Source organism: Aquarana catesbeiana, linkage group LG12 (assembly GCF_042186555.1).
Source record: "Aquarana catesbeiana isolate 2022-GZ linkage group LG12, ASM4218655v1, whole genome shotgun sequence".
NCBI lineage: Eukaryota > Metazoa > Chordata > Amphibia > Anura > Ranidae > Aquarana > Aquarana catesbeiana.
Genome location: NC_133335.1, coordinates 73290148 through 73308075, shown reverse-complemented (window position 1 = coordinate 73308075; position 17928 = coordinate 73290148). Strand labels below are relative to the sequence as shown.

The window sequence follows — 17928 nt, the reverse complement described above, 5'->3', positions numbered from 1 at the left end:
GCCTTCTATATTGACAGAACGGCGATCTGCCTTGTTTGCATAGGTAGATCGCCGTTCTGCCTACTCCCAAGTGATCACTGGGTCCCAGCAGACTTCGGGTCAACTCCTGCTGTGTAGAATCACATACCATCAGGGCTTTTTTTCAGGGGGAACTTGGTGGAACTCAGTTCCACCACCTCTGGCTCAGACCCTTTGGTGCCTGCACACCACAATCACTTGCAAACACAGAAGTCTGGTTTCTGTGTTTACAAGTGACAGCTCTGCACTCTGTATGTAATGCAATCCTGGTATCTAATGCCCCTTTAACCTCCCTGGTGGTATGATTATTTCGGATTTTAGGTGCTGAAAGCGGTACAATTATTTTGCATGGAAATTTGGCGTTTTATATTGTAGGCCTGTAATTCTTAACAATAACACACTTAAATCTGTCCAAACCAGAGTCTAGTAGATATCCCGGGTATGATGAAGTTTGAAACACAAAAACATAAATTATAATATAATAAATAAATATAAACAATTAAAAAAATATATAATATAATAATAATAAAATACATTTCCCCACGATTCACTATCGCTCAATTCTGCAAGTGTTCTAATTTACTATCGCTGTTTTCTAGCTGGTCTAAAGCCACTTTTGACATAAAGGGACACTTTTTGGTTGCTATGGACAATCTCAAGTTTCCAGGCAGAAAGAACAGTATATATCATATAAAACTGCATGCAGGGCATGGGCCAAAGCATTGGGGACAAAAGGGATGTGACATTATTTCATACAGTACTGTAATCTGTAAGATTACAGTACTGTATGTGTTATGGTTTGTACATTTTTTTGAATTTGCCGCCAGGCTCCCCCCCGTGCGTCGCGACGCTCGCAGGGAACGGAGCCTGGCACGGAGAGGCTTCGGAGGAGGACAGAGCCCGCAGACACAGCTGGGGACATCGCAGGATCCTGGGGACAAGGTAAGTAATGCCGCACCAGAATGCCGCACTGCAATGTAATTCCGAGTGTGGCTCGGGGTTACCGCTAATGGGACTGAAATTTAACCCCGAGCCACACTGGGGAATACCGTCAGGGAGGCTACGACCCTCCTACCGTTTTTGTGAAATTTGACTGAATACACCCACTATTTAATATGATTTGGAGGGTGTGTGTAGGGGGAGGGGTTTTGTGGGGCCGGGGTTAAGTTCCAGCACCTATTGTTTGAGAAAAAAAGCCCTGCATACCATACCACATACCATAGAATACCTGGAAGTTAGTCACAATCAGAGAGTTAGCAGCCTAGAACCAGAACAGGGTGCATCCGCACTATATTTTCTTCACCAATCTGCTTCTTTGAAGGGGAATGTACCTTATGGTATATCAATCAGAACAAATTTTTAGCACTTTCGCACACACAGGTTCCCTAGTCAAAGAACAGGCAAGTGACATAGAAATCTGCAAAGTTAATATACAACATAGTGGTGTCATTTTCCTGGCTGTGTAGTTTGGGAGAGGCGTGGGAATCATTAGACTGGCTGAACAAAATAATAAATTCTTTGGCAGGTAGTCTACTCTATATGCATAGAGTCTAACTGCATAATCACCCTTTGCCTGTGTTCCGTCAGATTAGGCGGCCGACAGATTTCGTAACGAAAGTGACACTCAGTCACGGCCATTTTGGTACACCCCGCACTCGGCCACACTAAGCCCACAGTCTAAAGTCGCCAAGCGGACATCTTTTTACACTTACCGATATCTTGCATTTCGGACTTATTTTTACCACTAGACTAAGCTTATATATTGTCAACACTGTTGATGACTGTTGATGACACTGTTTTGATGTTGAATTTTAAAAGCAGCGGCAAGTCTGCTAATCTGACAGAAGACTGCTTTTAAAATTCAACATCAAAACCGTGTCAAGGACTTCTAAATATATGTATTTGACTATATAAGCTCTGTTTAGTGGTAAAAATAAGTGTGAAATGCAAAACTTTGGTGGGTGCAAAAAGATGCCCGCTTGGCGACTTGAGACTGTGGGCTTAGTGTGGCCGAGTGCAGGGTGTACAAAGATGACCGTGACAAAATGTTACTTCCGTTACAAATTTTGATGGGTCGCCTAATCTGATGGAACACCTGCAATTCCCCTGACCTTAGTCATAAGATCACAGGAAGCTAATAGACAAAAATGGAACCTAATACAGATACTCCTCGTTTAACGACCACTCAGACATATGACTAGCTCTCCCCACCCCAACAACGCACTATACATCATTGTATTGTACAGGAGGGTACAGAATTTTCAGTTGTGTTCTGTACTTATGCAAATTAAAACGTTATTGAGCTGGAGTTTTGTGTTTAGACCTTCTTTCACAATACAGTACAGTACAGTAGTTAAGAATGCTTAAAATATTGATTACTTGTGGCTCCTCGCTTAATGACAAATTCGTTTAAGGACTTGGTCATTGGAACGGAACCTGGTCATTAAGTCAGGAGAGACTGTAGACTTATCTCCTAAGAGAGACTTACTGGAGAGGGTTTCTTCTAGTACCCACATATAATGATCATCGAGCACAGAGATCATATAGAGCACTATACATTAAAGTGGTTTACAACCACTTTTTGCTACAGATAAGCCTATAATAAGGCTTACCTGTAGCTACCCCGGATATCTCCTAAACCTGCACAGTTTAGGAGATATCCTCTGTATTTGCATGTGCCGATGTCATCGGCACTTGCGCACTGAAGCAGCGGCATGTACGTGCCGTTGCTTCAGTTAGCCTGTGCCGTTACCAGAGGCTGCTACGCGCATGTGCGGGAGTGACATCATCGCAGCTCCGGCCAATCACAGCGCCAGAACCCGCGATACCCGAAAGTAACTCTGGGAGTGATGGCAGCCGCCGGAGCAGTGAACGAGGACTGCTGCGGGGGCTTCGATCTCAGGTAAGTAATCCATAATGAGCTAGTATGCTATGCATACTAGCTCATTATGCCTTTGTCTTGCAGGTTTTTTTTTTTTTTTGGGGGGGGGGGTTTATTTTTAGGGTTTATAACCACTTTAAACATGGATTCCTTCATTCGGTGTCACTTACCCATTGATGTAGTTGCTAGTGTTTGCCGGCCAACAAATTGAGCAGGGCCCATGCCAGAAAGGAAATCACCAAACTGACCATCAGATGCCAGGCACATTCCACTGTAGTTCAAGCTGTAGATCAGAGAATATATTAAGTATTTTACAGTATAATCTGATTACAAAACACTTCAAATAAATCTGTACTGTCATCATTGACCTCCCCTTTTGAAAAAACGAGTTACCTGTAAATTATATGTAAATTATTATATTTAATCTATGTTTATTGAAAGTTTTGCGCATATACAATTAGATATTGGATATCTCCACAAAAACAAAAAAAAACAAAAAACAAAAAAATTGTGCTTGAGATATGCACATACATAGGTCAGTGATGGTGAACCCTGGCACCCTAGATGTTTTGGAACCACATTTCCCATGATGCTCATGCCTTCTGCAGTGTAATTGAGTATCATGGGAAATGTAGTTCCAAAACATCTGGGGTGCCAGAGTTCGCCATCACTGACATAGGCTATCGACCTTTACGAGACCTCCTGTAAAATATTATTATCCAGAGGCTTTAGTAGTTTCCACAACACTGAACAGTATACATGTATGCAGAGTAGAAGGTTTTATTGCACCCTCCAGATCTACGTTCTTATTCAGGGTCAGTATTTAGATAGGCAACCAGAATTTTCAGAATTTTCAGATGGAGGTCAGCAAAAGCAGCTTCCATAATACCCTCAGGATAGGTAACTTAAAGGCCGAGAGATATCTTCATAGACAACACACGTCTTGTTGCTAAGCTTTGGAACAAACAATACACATCCATATACTGTTAACTACATACACAAACCTCTTTTTACTTGACTATTAATTAGTATAGTATAAAAACCGAACTCCAACTTTTAAAAAAATTATATTTCACCAGATCTTTATTTTGAGAGGTGTGTCATAATATATTTTTGGGTCTAATCATCCCTCCCCACCCCCCAACGGTATGATTCAAGCACTGGAAAAGATGAACTATGTGACCAGATTTAACTTGCAATAGGAGAGTCATCTATTAGTGTAAGAATAAGGTTGTAAAGTCAAAATTGATTCCTCACTGCGGTACTTAAAATTATCATATTCATTTGATGATCATATGTTTTTCAAACCCCCAAAATCAGTTTATCTGCTTAGCCTGGGTTCACACTATTGCGAACACAAACATTGCATGTGATTCGCACTGCATTGCTCTGCAGATTATATGCGATGTCTGTGCGATCCGAATTTAGCCATACAGATTGTATGGCTGAACTCGCATTGCATTTGCACAAAAATGCATCAGAAACTTTTTTTTTTCCCCCGCACTGAAATCAGATCGCATGGATGTTCACACCCATGTGATCTAAATCCTGTCTGAATTCACAGTTTGCACTGTGATCTGCGAACCAACCTGGGGGTGTCATTAACTTTGTATTGACACCCGCAGCGGTTCGCAGAGGGCAGTGTGAACTGCTTGCAAGGGAGATGTGATGTGGGAACCCGCACTGGAATTGCACTTGTTCCCACATCACAATAGTGTGAATCAGGGGTTAAAGTGGTTCCAAAGTCTGAAAGTTTTTTACCTTTGTGCATTCTGTGTGTAGCAGCCCCCCCCCCCCCCCAATATTTACCTGAGCTCCCTCTCAATCCAGCGATGTGCACAGATGCATCGGCTCTCCGGAAACTCTCCCTCCTCATTGACAGAGCAGTGGCTCGGGAGAGCACCTGTTTGGATGCCCCCATTGCAAGCTGCTTGCTCTGGGTGCACTCGACAGGAGGGAGGAGCCAGCAGCACCGGCGAGGGTCCCGAAAAGAGGAGGGTCGGGGCTGCTCTGTGCAAATCCACTGCACAGAGCAAGTAAATATAACATGTTTGTTATTTTTATTTTTTTAACACATTTTTGCCTTTAACCTCCCTGGCGGTATGATTATTTCAGATTTTTGATGCTGATAGCGGTACAATTATTTTGCATGGAAATTTGGCGTTTTATATTGTAGGCCTGTAATTCTTAGGAATAACTCACTTAAATCTGTCCAAACCAGAGTCTAGTAGACATCTCGGGTATGATAAAGTTTGAAACACAAAATCATAAATCATAATATAATAAATAACTATAAATAATTATACCAAATAATAATATAATAATAATAAAAATTATTCAATAATGTAATCAAATCAAAAACACTGATATTTGCTTAGTTGCAGAATTGTCGCTGTCATCACTTTCAGTGTTTGATGACAGATTTCCCCACAATTCACTATCGCTCAATTCTGCGAGTGATTCTAATTTACTATCGCTGTTTTCTAGCTGGTCTAAAAGCACTTTTGACGTAAACGGACATTTTTTGGTTGCTATGGACAATCTCCAGTTTCCTGGCAGAAAGAATAGTATTTAGAATATAAAACTGCATGCAGGACACTGGAGAAACCACTAGGGACAAAGGGGATGTGTAATTATTTGATACAGTACTGTAATCTGTAAGATTACAGTATACTGTATCCATACTGTGTTTTTTACTTTTTGAATTTGGCGCCAGACTCCGTCTCCGTGCGCCGCAACACTCGCAGGGAACGGAGCTCGGCACTGTGAATCGAGCGAGACACGGCGGCTCGCAGATCACAGCGGGGAGACATCGCAGGATCCAGGGGACAAGGTAAGTAACCTCTACATCAGTGGTTCTCAACTCCAGTCCTCGGGACCCACCAACAGGCCAGATTTTAAGTATTACCTTGGGGAGTTGCAGACTAGAATACTGCAATCACTGAGCAGCAAGTGATATCACCTGTGATGTATTTCAGCTATCTTGCAAACCTGGCCTGTTGGTGGGTCCTGAGGACTGGAGTTGAGAACCACTGCTCTACATGGATCCTGCGATGCAATCCCGAGTCTGGCTTGGGGTTACCGCTTTTGGTTCTGAAATTCCACCCCAAGCCAGACTCGGGAATACCGCCAGGGAGGTTAATATGACTTTAAAATGATTGTTTCAGTTGATTTTTTCTACAATAACAAGTATTGTATACTTACCTGCTCTGTGAATTGGTTTTACATAGAGCAGCACCGATTCTCCTCTTCTCAAGACCCTCATCGGTGCTCCTAGTGCCTCCTTCCTGTCGAGTGCCCCCACAGCAAGCATCTTGCAATGGGGGCACCCAAGCAGGCACTCTCCTGAGCCGCGTCTCTGCGTGTCCATTCAAACACAGAGCCACGGCTCAGCTCGGCCCCTCCCCCCTCTCTCTCCTCATTGGCTCCTCGACTTTTATTGACAGCAGCAGGAGCCAATGAGTGGCCTCATAGCAAGCAGCATGCTATGGGAGAACTTGTGCAAGCTCGATCCTGAGCCACACTGTGTCCATCTATTGACACACACAGTGCGCCTCAGTGCTGCCCCTGCTCCTTCCTCACAGAATTTGATTGACAGTGGTAGGGGCTAATGGCTCCCACCGCTGCTGAGCCTCCCGTGAGAGAGGGCAGAGAAGAGTAGTGCTGCTGCGGATGGACACAATGTAGGATCGAGATTAAGCTCAGGTAAGTATTTAAGAAGGGCTGGGGGGGGCTGGCATTGAAAACTTCTTGTTTGTACAAATTATCCAGGAAACATTAAAAATTATGGGGAAAAAAAAGAAAGTTTTTTTTTACCTAATGCAGATAATGCATTAAAAGGGAAAAAAAATACCTCTACAACCACTTTAACTTTACTAGTCTTGGAGACCCTCAGTAGCTGCATCAGTGAGCAATAACCAGTGGCTGTTGTGGATCGCTGCAACCTGTAATTTCAGGCAAGCCAATAGCTAGTGCCCTTGATGCAGTGGGCCACTTTTCAAAGGGCTTTGAAAGACTGTGAGGAAGCAATTTGTTGCCTCCACACCTCCCGTTTTAACCCAGCTGTTAAGCGCAACAATTAATTTATCTGTCAGTCACTCTCAGTAAACCAGCTTGCTCCTTGCACTGCAGCAACATTCATTGTCTTTCTGTGCTTCTTCTCTCTCAACCATTCTGAGCTGATTCTCATTGTCTTTCTGTGCTTCTTCTCTCTCAACCATTCTGAGCTCTGCTGTACATGTATAGAAGAGGCTGATATACCAACTCAAATTCAGGCACTTATACTAATTGCATTTTCAAGAAGAGTTAATGAATCTAAATAAATCCCGAGCTGCATTAATTTGTGTCTTTTGTATCTATAATCACACACATAGGTTGGACTTGATGGACTCTTTTTTTTCAACCTCACCTACTATGTAACTATGAAAAAATTGGCCTCTAAAAATAATATCAGTGAGTATAAAATTTAGAACAGCGGTTCTTTTTTCACACCCATTCAATTATATTGTTGTTTTTCACCATTTATTCACGGGTTGCACCACCATTTTTCCTCTTTTGGAATTTCTCACCTATTTTGCACTACTTCAATTTCAATATTATTTAATCACTCAGTCACCACATCACCGGGCTATTCCCTCACTTGGTACCAAATAGTTTTGCCATATTTACCTTATGTACTCTATTCCACTCAGACTCCAGCCCCCTGGCTTGTCAATTTCCCCCAGCCGGAGACTCTACTGGTGACGCCCTTTGCTTTGTATGCATCGGGACTTGGGTAAGCAGCCTTATATCTCCATTGTTTCTTTCCCCTCCCTTATATATATATGTACTTTTGAATTGTACCATTTATATATTTCTCTATATATCTTTGATTACATTGCCATTGATCTTGTGTCTATTTACAGATGTATTTCCTGATGAAGCGGTTTATCCCACAAAACTAGTCGACGTACTGTGTATGACCAGGTCACTTTTGTTTTAACTCTACTGTCGTGTATTATGTACTAATACATTTTTCTTACATTTTTATGATTGTCTATACATTCCATTGTATCCCTCCTGTATTGTACCGAGATAGTCCACTTGCTCATTTCCTTGTTCTTGGTGAGCCTTGACTGGGGACCAGGTTCCCAAACCCCAATTTTACTATGTAATTATATCTGCCTAGAGGTCAACTTTAGTTGCTGTTACTTCCAAACCTCATCAAAATGCAGTAGAGGCTTGGGCAAATCATGGCCATACAGTAGCATGCACAAAAAGCAATCAAAACACCAATACCAATATTTTTAAAGACCATATTTATCCGCTTCAGCCCCGGAAGACCTTATCCCCTTCCTGACCAGAGCACTTTTTGCGATTCGGCACTGCGTCGCTTTAACTGACAATTGCGCGGTCAGGCAACGTTGCACCTAAACAAAATTGACATTACGTCCTTTTTTTCCCAAAAATAGAGCTTTTTTTTGGTGGCATTTGATGACCTCTGCGGTTTTTATTTTTTGAACTATAAACAAAAAAAGAGCGACAATTTTGAAAAAAAAAAACGCAAAATTTTTTTAAGTTTTTGCTATAATAAATATCCCCCAAAAATATATAAAAAAACATTTTTCTTCCTCAGTTTAGGCCGATATGTATTCTTCTACATATTTTTGGTAAAAAGATTGCAATAAGCGTGTATTGATCGATTTGCGCAAAAGTTATAGCGTCTACAAAATAGGGGATAGCTTTATAGCATTTTTATTATAATTTTTTTTTTACTGGTAATGGCGGTGATCTGCTATTTTTATTGTGACTGCGACATTATGTGTGTTCTAACTGAAGGGGGATGGGGACTGTGCAGGGAAGATAACAGATCGCTGTTCATACTCTGTATGAACAGATGATCTGTCACTTCTCCCCTCAGAGAAACGGTAACTGTGTGTTCACACACACAGTTCCGGGTTCTCTGGGTCTCAGCGGCGATTGAGACCGACGGGCACTCGCATCGGATCGGGGAGAGAGCGGGGGGGGGGGGGCGTGCGCTTTTATGGCTACTACAATATATAAAAGTAAAAAAGAAACAAAACAAAAAAAAACACTGAAATGAATAAAACTACCTGAAATCTTCTATTTAGCCATATCAAATTAATGTAACGCAAAAGAAAGAGGAAAACTGAGGATACAATATACATGGCTAAAATGTTAATTTTTTGCAGAAAAAAAGATTAACATAAAATTATTAAAAAGGTTTCTAGCTAGCTAGGTTTTTATTCAATAGTTGTCCTGAGAAGCATCTATACTTATATGAAGGCTTAATGGTTCAGAGATCCAAGCTTTTAAAGCCTTTAAAATGAAGAAAGGCTTAATGCCTTTAATTAAAAAAGATCCTTGCATCATTAAAGTGAAGGTTAGAGGCAAGATCGTGCTTCCCTGTGGCCTGCAATTAAGTTTGTATAGAAATATAGAGCAAGAAAGTGCATCATTCGTAACAGTTAGAGAGACGGCAGAAATTAAACCGGCTGATTCAATTTGGAGAAACTTCCGCACAATAATTTGCTGCGGCAGCTTTTCTGCACAAACCTACTCTCTTACTGTACATTGTAATTTTACTTATTTATTTCATGAATTTTAAATCTCTGTTCTAAAAGAATACGCTGCCCTTGGGCAGAAACCACCTTTCTCGCCTCCTTTGCCAAATGCCTCCTTGTGGTTTGCTTGGGCAGCATCCATTGTACTACCTGCCTCTACTAGCTGAAAAATAATGAGGTCTGTAGCATGACATGCTTCAGGAAAGAAAGTAGTATGCATCAGCAGAAAAATTGGTATCACTACAAGATTTCCCATGTGGTTGACATGTCCCTTAATCTACCTCCACTGGATTCTGTTGTTAATGTTAGATTTTCTTGAAAGAAGGAGCTATTATTCATTAAATATTGCAACCGTGGGCTGAATGGATTGCTCAGCTTATAAAATAATCATTAAACCAATGACAGTTCGAAAAAACAAGGCAGCATGATGTCATGGTTCCACAAACAAGGTTGTTTATTAGAAACACGTCTCTGTGGGGTAATATATATATATATATATATATATATAATCTGGGGGGAAAGTTTATCTCTTTAACCACTTGACCTCTGAAAGATTTACCCCCCTTCATGACCAGGCCATTTTTTGTGATACAGCACTTTGTTCTCTTAATTGACAGTTGCACGGTCGTGCAACACTGTGCCCAAATAAAATGTATGTCCTTTTTTTCTCACAAACAGAGCTTTTTTTTGGTGGTATTTGATCTCCTCTGCAGTTTTTATTTTTGTGCTATAAACAAAAAATGACAGACAATTTAAAAAATAAATAAATAAATGAAAAAAAAGAAAAAATCTAATTTCTTTATACATTTAGGACAATATTTATTCTGCTACATATTTTTGGTACAAAAAAAATCCCAATAAGTGTATATTGAGTTAAAAAAGTACAAAAGGATACAAAAAAGAAAAGAAAAACTAATTAAAAAAAAAAAAGAGTGCTTATTTTGTATGGGCGCTGAGTGAGAGGTGACATACCTTTGGATTGGAGAAAGCACTTTCACAACCATGATTGGCTGGCCGACCTCATGGCAGGAAAGCAGGGAAACCATATGGTGCAGAGGTGAGCATTGAAAGAGGGGTGTAGGGGATGAAGAGGGAAACATGAATGAGAGGTGCAGAGGTGCGGGGTGGCAGATGAGTGCAGGTGATACAAAAGTGAGTGGTGAAAGTAGGGCGCAGAGGTTGAGAGGTGAGCTGTGGACAAACAGCAAACAGGGGAGTGGTAGTGCAGATGCAAAATTGAGTGGTGGAAAAGGGGTGCAGGGGGTACAGAGGTGAGCAGCAAATAATGGATGCAGAGATGAGCAATGAAGGAGCAGAGGTGCAAAGGGGAGCAGTGGAGGAAGATCTGTTAGAGAATTTTGAGAATTGTGAGCTGGCTGACCTTCGTCTAGACTGAGGGTTAGGCTTGGAAGAAGAGTGGTAGGATTTAGAATTTTTGCCATGTGAGCAGCTGTAGGAGCAAAAGGTAGTTGTGCCCTTTTGGAAAGAGGACCTTTGCAGTTCTAAGGGAGATGAGTGTTTTTTGCCCTGCAAGGATTTCTTGGAGGTTTGCTCCGCAGACCAATATTTAAGCCAAAAGGCACTCAAACACTACAGCTACCAAACTGATGTGGCCATTCAACTGTCTTGTATCTCACATATTGATGCTAATAAATTTGATGGGGGGGGGGGGGGGGCAGCATTGTGGACAGGCAGGATTGCGATCGCTGAGGAGAGGAGAGCAGGCGGCCGGATTATCAGAAAGTGGGGAACATTGCTGTAACAGCTTTCTTTTGCATTGCCGTGTGTTCCCGCCACTCGCTGTCATATACAGCCCCGCCTCCTGTCCCGGGTACTTTGATAGACAGATCTCCCGTCCAATGCCGGGATGTGCGTCGTATATCAAAGTACTCGGCCTAGGAGGCGGGGCTGTATGTGACGGCGAGCGGCAGGAACACACGGCAATTCAAATGAAAGCTGTTACAGCGATTTTTACTGCTCTCTGATGATCCGTCCGGAAATCCTCTTCCTCTCCTCTCTTTCACTGCACAGGTAGGCTTTATTGTTGGGCACAGGTAGGCGGCATTGATGGACACAGGTATGCGGCATTAATAGACACAGATAGACAGAATTGTTGGACACAGTTAGGTTGCATTGTTGGGCACAGGTAGGCTGCATTGTTGGGTACATGTAGGCTGCACTGATGGATACAGGTAGGCTGCATTGGTGGACACAGGTAGGCTGCATTGTTGGACACAGGTAGGCTGCATTGTAGGATACAGGTATGCTGCATTGATGGGCACAGGTAGGCTGCATTGTTGGACACAGGTAGGCTGCATTGTTGGACACAGGTAGGCTGCATTGTTGGACACAGGTAGACTGCATTGTTGGACACAGGTAGGCTGCATTGTTGGACACAAGTAGGCTGCATTGTTGGGCACAGGTGAGGCTGCATTGTTGGGCACAGGTGAGGCTGCATTGTTGGGCACAGGTGAGGCTGCATTGTTGGTCACAGGTAAGGCTGCATTGATGAGCACAGGTAAGGCTGCATTGATGAGCACAGGTGTGGCTGCATTGATGAGCACAGGTGTGGCTGCATTGATGAGCACAGGTGTGGCTGCATTGATGAGCACAGGTGTGGCTGCATTGATGAGCACAGGTGTGGCTGCATTGATGAGCACAGGTAAGGCTGCATTGATGAGCACAGGTAAGGCTGCATTGATGAGCACAGGTGTGGCTGCATTGATGAGCACAGGTAAGGCTGCATTGATGAGCACAGGTAAGGCTGCATTGATGAGCACAGGTGTGGCTGCATTGTTGGGCACAGGCGAGGCTGCATTGTTGAGCACAGGTGTGGCTGCATTGTTGAGCACAGGTGTGGCTGCACTGATGGGCACTGATTAAGTTGTTGTTAATATTTATTTTTGTAACTTAATTCTGCATTAAACATTTAAGTGCCATTTCATGAGATAATTTATGAGGGCCTGTTTAGGTGCGGGACTGGGGGCAGGGCAGGGTAGGAGTTGGGTGTGTCCACATTCTGTCATGTTACAACCAAAAACATAAATGTATTTTATAGGGGTGTTGAAATTAATCGTCGAATCGATGCATCGGGATTCGACCGTCCACGATGCGGCATCGATTCTATAGCCTTAGGAAATCGATTATTGAGGATGACGTCATCCTCGCGCCGTGCCGCCGCACCATGCCCTGCCTCCGAGTGGAGCTGAAAGCCAAAGTTTCCGCGCCGCTTTGATCCGCCTCCCACTGACGTCACCCCCCCTGTGCAGCGAGGATAGGAGGCCTTCCATCCATCCCCTTCTCTCTCCCCTCATCGTCCCACCCCCTCACCAGCCAATAGAAAGTGATCCCAGGCGGCGTCATGGTGGTGGAATGCGGAAGTGAGGAGCCACGCTGTGTGTACGTTGGGAACATGGAGCGCCGGGGCCGGAGCTTGTTGTGGCTGGAGCTGTCCCTACTGCTGATAAGAGTGGTGGCCGCGGCTGGCTTCTGGAGCACTGAGCTCCAAGGAGGAGAATGGAGCCATCAGTGCTTTTGGTCCCGGAAGGTTTCAGAGCGGTGATGGAGGAGGATGAGGCAGAGCTGGAGGAGAGCCAGAAGAGCAGTAGAGCCAGGTGAGGGGGCCACGGGGAGGACACTGAGAACTAAAGACTGACATGGTAAGGGAGGTGCCAGACTGTATGCAGATAGGGCAATAAAACCAAAAATGGTGTGCAGTGCTTTGCAGTGACAAATGTACAAAAGAGTGTTATTAAGTAGTGAACAAATATAGTCCTGAAATATATATATAAATCTGTGATCTGATTGAAAGAAATCTTCTGTATATTCAAAGTAATTCCAGTGCTGAGTGTTCTCTGCTGTGTTCAAATCATTCCTGATTTCTGGTGAATGATTTGAACACAGCAGAGAACACTCAGCACTGGAATTACTTTGAATACACAAAAGATTTCTTTTAATCAGATCACAGATTATATATTTCAGGACTAAATTTATTCACTACTTAAGACTCTTTTGTGCATTTATTATCACCACAAAGCACTGCACACCATTTTTTGTTTTATTGCCCTATCTGCATGCTCACTGTGTAGAGGTGGGGGGGTGGTGGAAAGCAGAGGACTGTGTGGATGCTGGTCAAGAAGGATGGGAATTGGTTCGTGGTGACACTGGGCAGGGGAGCGCTATGGTAATAGTATTATATGGTGACAGGTTAGTGGTAAGGGGGGGCGGGGTATTGGTCATCTTGGATAGGACAGTCTGGCACCTCCCTTACCACGTCCAGCAGGTCTGCAGTCTCTGATCATCTCCTGTGATATGTCTGCAGTCTCTGATCATCTCCTGTAGTATGTCTGCAGTCTCTGATCATCTCCTGTAGTATGTCTGCAGTCTCTGATCATCTCCTGTAGTATGTCTGCAGTCTCTGATCATCTCCTGTAGTATGTCTGCAGTCTCTGATCATCTCCTGTATCATGTCTGCAGTCTCTGACCATCTTCTGTAGTCATTTGGGGGCAGTCTGGAGCTCCTCTTTAAGTTGTCTGCTGTGTTTACACTTTGCTACATGCAGGGAGTGTTGTCTTTTTTTTAAGAACAGATAAAATTTAAAAAATGGAGTTCTTCTGACTACTTAAATTTTTTGGATGAAAACCGCGCGCAGTAATCGTGATGCATCGTGAATCGTGGACCTGATAATCGTAATCGAATCGAATCGTGAGGCCAGTGAAGATGCGCACCCCTAGTATTTTATTGGGATTTTATGTGATAGACCAACACAAAGTGGCACATAATTTTGAAGTGGAAGGAAAATGATAAATAGTTTTCAAATTCTTTTACAAATAAATATGTGAAAAGTGTGGTGTGCATTTGTATTCAGCCCCCCTGAGTCAAGTAGAATCACCTTTCACTGCAATTACAGCTGCAAGTCTTTTTGGGGATGTCTCTACCAGCTTTGCACATCTAGAGAGTGACATTTTTGCCCGTTCCTCTTTGCAAAATAGCTCAAGCTCTGTCATATTAGATGGAGAGCGTCTGTGAACAGCAATTTTCAAGTCTTGCCACAGACTCTTAATTGGATTTATGTCTGGACTTTGACTGGGCCATTAAACACATGAATATGCTTTGATCTAAACCATTCCATTGTAGCTCTGGCTGTCTGTTTAGGGTCATTGTCTTGCTGGAAGGTAAACCTCCGCCCCAGTCTGAAGTCTTTTGCAGACTGTAACTGGTTTTCTTCTAAGATTGCCCCTGTATTTGGCTCCATCCATCTTCCCATCAACTCTGACCATCTTCCCTGTCCCTGCTGAAGAAAAGCATCCCTACAACATGATGCTGTCATCACCATGTTTCACGGTGGGGATGGTGTGTTCAGGGTGATGTGCAGTGTTAGCTTTCTGTCACACATAGCTTTTTGCTTTTAGGCCAAAAAATGTAATTTTGGTCTCATCTGACCAGAGCACCTTCTTCCACATGTTTGCTGTGTCCCCCATATGGCTTTTCACAAACTGCAGACTGGACTTCTTATGGCTTTCTTTCAACAATGGCTTTCTTCTTGCTACTCTTCCATAAAGGCCAGATTTGTGGAGTGCATGACTAATAGTTGTCCTGTGGACAGATTCTCCCACCTGAGCTGTGGATTTCTGCAGCTCCTCCAGAGTTACCTCTTGGCTGCTTCTCTGATTAATGCTCTCCTTGTCCAGCTTGTCAGTTTAGGTGGACGGCCATGTTTTGGTAGGTTTGCGGTTGTGCCATACTCTTTCCATTTTCGGATGGTGGATTGAACAGTACTCCGTGAGATGTTCAAAGCTTGGGATATTTTTTTATAACCTAACCCTGCGTTAAACCTCTCCACAACTTTATCCCTGACCTGTCTGGTGTGTTCCTTGGTCTTCATATTGCTGTTTGTTCACTAAGATTCTCTAACAAACCTCTGAGGGCTTCACAGAACAGCTGTATTTATACTGAAATTAAATTACACACAGGTGGAATCTTATTACTAATTAGGTGACTTCTGAAGGCAATTGGTTCCACTAAATTTTAGTTAGGGGTATCAGAGTAAACAGGGCTGAATATAAATGCATGCCACACTTTTCAGACATTTATTTGTAAAACATTTTATAAATCATTTATTATTTTCCCTTAACGTCACAATTATGTGCCACTTTGTGTTGGTCTATCACACAAAATCCCAATAAAATACATTTACATTTTTGGTTGTAACATGACAAAATATGGAAAATGTCATGGGCTATGAATACTTTTTCAAGGCACTGTATATACAGTATCTCACAAAAGTGAGTACACCCCTCACATTTTTGTAAATATTTTATTATATATTTTCATGTGACAACACTGAAGAAATGACACTTTCCTACAATGTAAAGTAGCGAGTATACAGCTTGTATAACAGTGTAAGTTTGCTGTCCCCTTGAAACAACTCAACACACAGCCATTAATGTCTAAACTGCTGGCAACAAAAGTGAGTACACCCCTAAGTGAAAATGTCCAATTTGGACCCAAAGTGTCAATATTTTGTGTGGCCACCATTATTTTCCGTACAGTAATGAACTACAAAGAGAAAAAATTAAATTCTCCAAATTGTTGCCAACATCCCGAATTATATTTATGGAGGGAACCCTCACAAAAGAGGAAAGAGGGAACACTTGTACCCCCTGGTACAGAGGGACTTTAGAGGCGAACAGTCACGATATTGTTATAAAAACATATTTATTTAGAAAAATTACTTAAAAAAGCATAATGCTAGAAACATTATGATAATCTGTACAAGACATTAATATACATCACAATTTACATATATTTTGTTTTCTATACATTCCAAACTGAATCCTATTTTCTCCATGAACCTAACATGTTTCAGGACGAAGTCCCTTCTTCAGAGGCGTTTTATAGGAGAAAGAGATGGATGTATTCAATATTGATGTTTGAAGATGGATGTGTGTATACAAAATATATTTTTTCTTTAAAAATTTGGAGTAGACCTCTGCCGCCCAATGTCCATCAAGAAGATGATGGATCCCATCCGTGCCCAGGGAAGCCCACACAAAGGTCCCACAAGAGGTCGACCACCACGGCGAGACCGAAAAAGACCTTTTAATGTGGATCAGTGTGGCGAGGGCATTGCTCCTTTGATCGGGTGTCAGTCTGTCCAGATTGGAAGCTTTCACTTCACTTCTTGTTCTGGGGACAGCTCTAAAACTTACTTTTTACTCTTACTTTTTATTCATGATGATGACAATAGTCACAATACATATAGAAAGGTGAATCTCCAAAACCATAATGGTTACCTTCAGTTGGGAGACATCAAAGGTGACTGCCCATCCTCCTAGGAGGAGTTCACTGACTCTAAAGGTTTTACATTTTTTCTTCTGTTTTTATACATTCTCCTCTTCCTCCCTCTTCTCATCTCCACTGGGAAGCAATGATGCCATGATAAACGAGTCGGACAATGCCTCATTGGGGATGATGACTGGCGCTACTTATCTAGTTAAAAAGGAGTCATGAGGAGTACTCAAGGAGATAAGGGCAGACACAAAGGCCTGGAGACTGAGGTCCAAGGACCCAGTTGCAGAGTTTTGAAAGGAACCCTGAACAACTCCATCAAGACCCTGTACACAGTGTGTGCAAAGCCAGCCCCTCCATCCCATCTCTTTTCTGTCTGACATCCATCATGAAGATGAGGAAATCCCCTGTGAGGTACTCACAACCTTAGTCAGTGCAAAGACTGTTGCTGTGGAGCAGATGCAACTGTTCTGTGTCCCACAATTACTGGATAACCCAGTAAAGGCTGATGTGGAGGCCTGAGCCATGAACTGGAGCAGACAGAGTAGCACCTAGAGCTTTGGTGTGCCTATCTTCAGGAGAGTATTGTGCTAAATATTGCGCCCAAAGTCATGGGGAGAGCTATGCACCTCCTACAAAGGGTAGAACTATGCACTCTGAATGAGCCATTGCACTTGAATGTGTCACAGCACTTGCACCAAAATCACCCTGTATGCATTAGCTAATAATGGTGCTCTGGCTGCTATACTATAGAGCTTTTAAAGTGGTGCAAACTAGGCTATGATGGGACAAAATATGTAAAAAGTGATGCAGCCCTGCATCACACTGCTCTAGGCTGAAGGTGATCTCATTAACCAAATCAGGGGCCCTTTGTCCAGGTACTGAACTGTCACTCACAGAGCAAAACCACATTCACGGGTTGTGCCAAAAGCACAGAAGACCACATGTAATGCAATGGGGTTGATTTACTTAAGGCAAATACGCTGTGGAAATATAAGCAGTGGAAATATAAGCATATAATACAGTGGAAATATAAGCAGCATATCGCTATGTATATGCACCCTACTCCTTTCTAAATCATGCAACCTTCGTATATAAACTGAAACTGAGGTTGTAGGCCAGAGTTCTACTCCACTTTCCGTTTTTCAGTTCATATAATGTAATGTTCTTTGGGT

The 17928-nt window shown here is 42.6% G+C and overlaps 1 protein-coding gene across 2 annotated transcripts in view; it reads right to left on the bottom strand.

Annotated features, from left to right (window-relative positions):
* RIMS4 (regulating synaptic membrane exocytosis 4) overlaps positions 1 to 17928 on the bottom strand; it is a 327760-nt gene that overhangs the window by 44923 nt on the left and 264909 nt on the right. For both annotated transcript variants that reach the window (XM_073608044.1, XM_073608045.1), the window contains one exon: positions 3070 to 3182. In XM_073608044.1, the coding sequence (XP_073464145.1) occupies positions 3070 to 3182 (113 nt within the window). The remainder of the gene's footprint in view (positions 1 to 3069; positions 3183 to 17928) is intronic.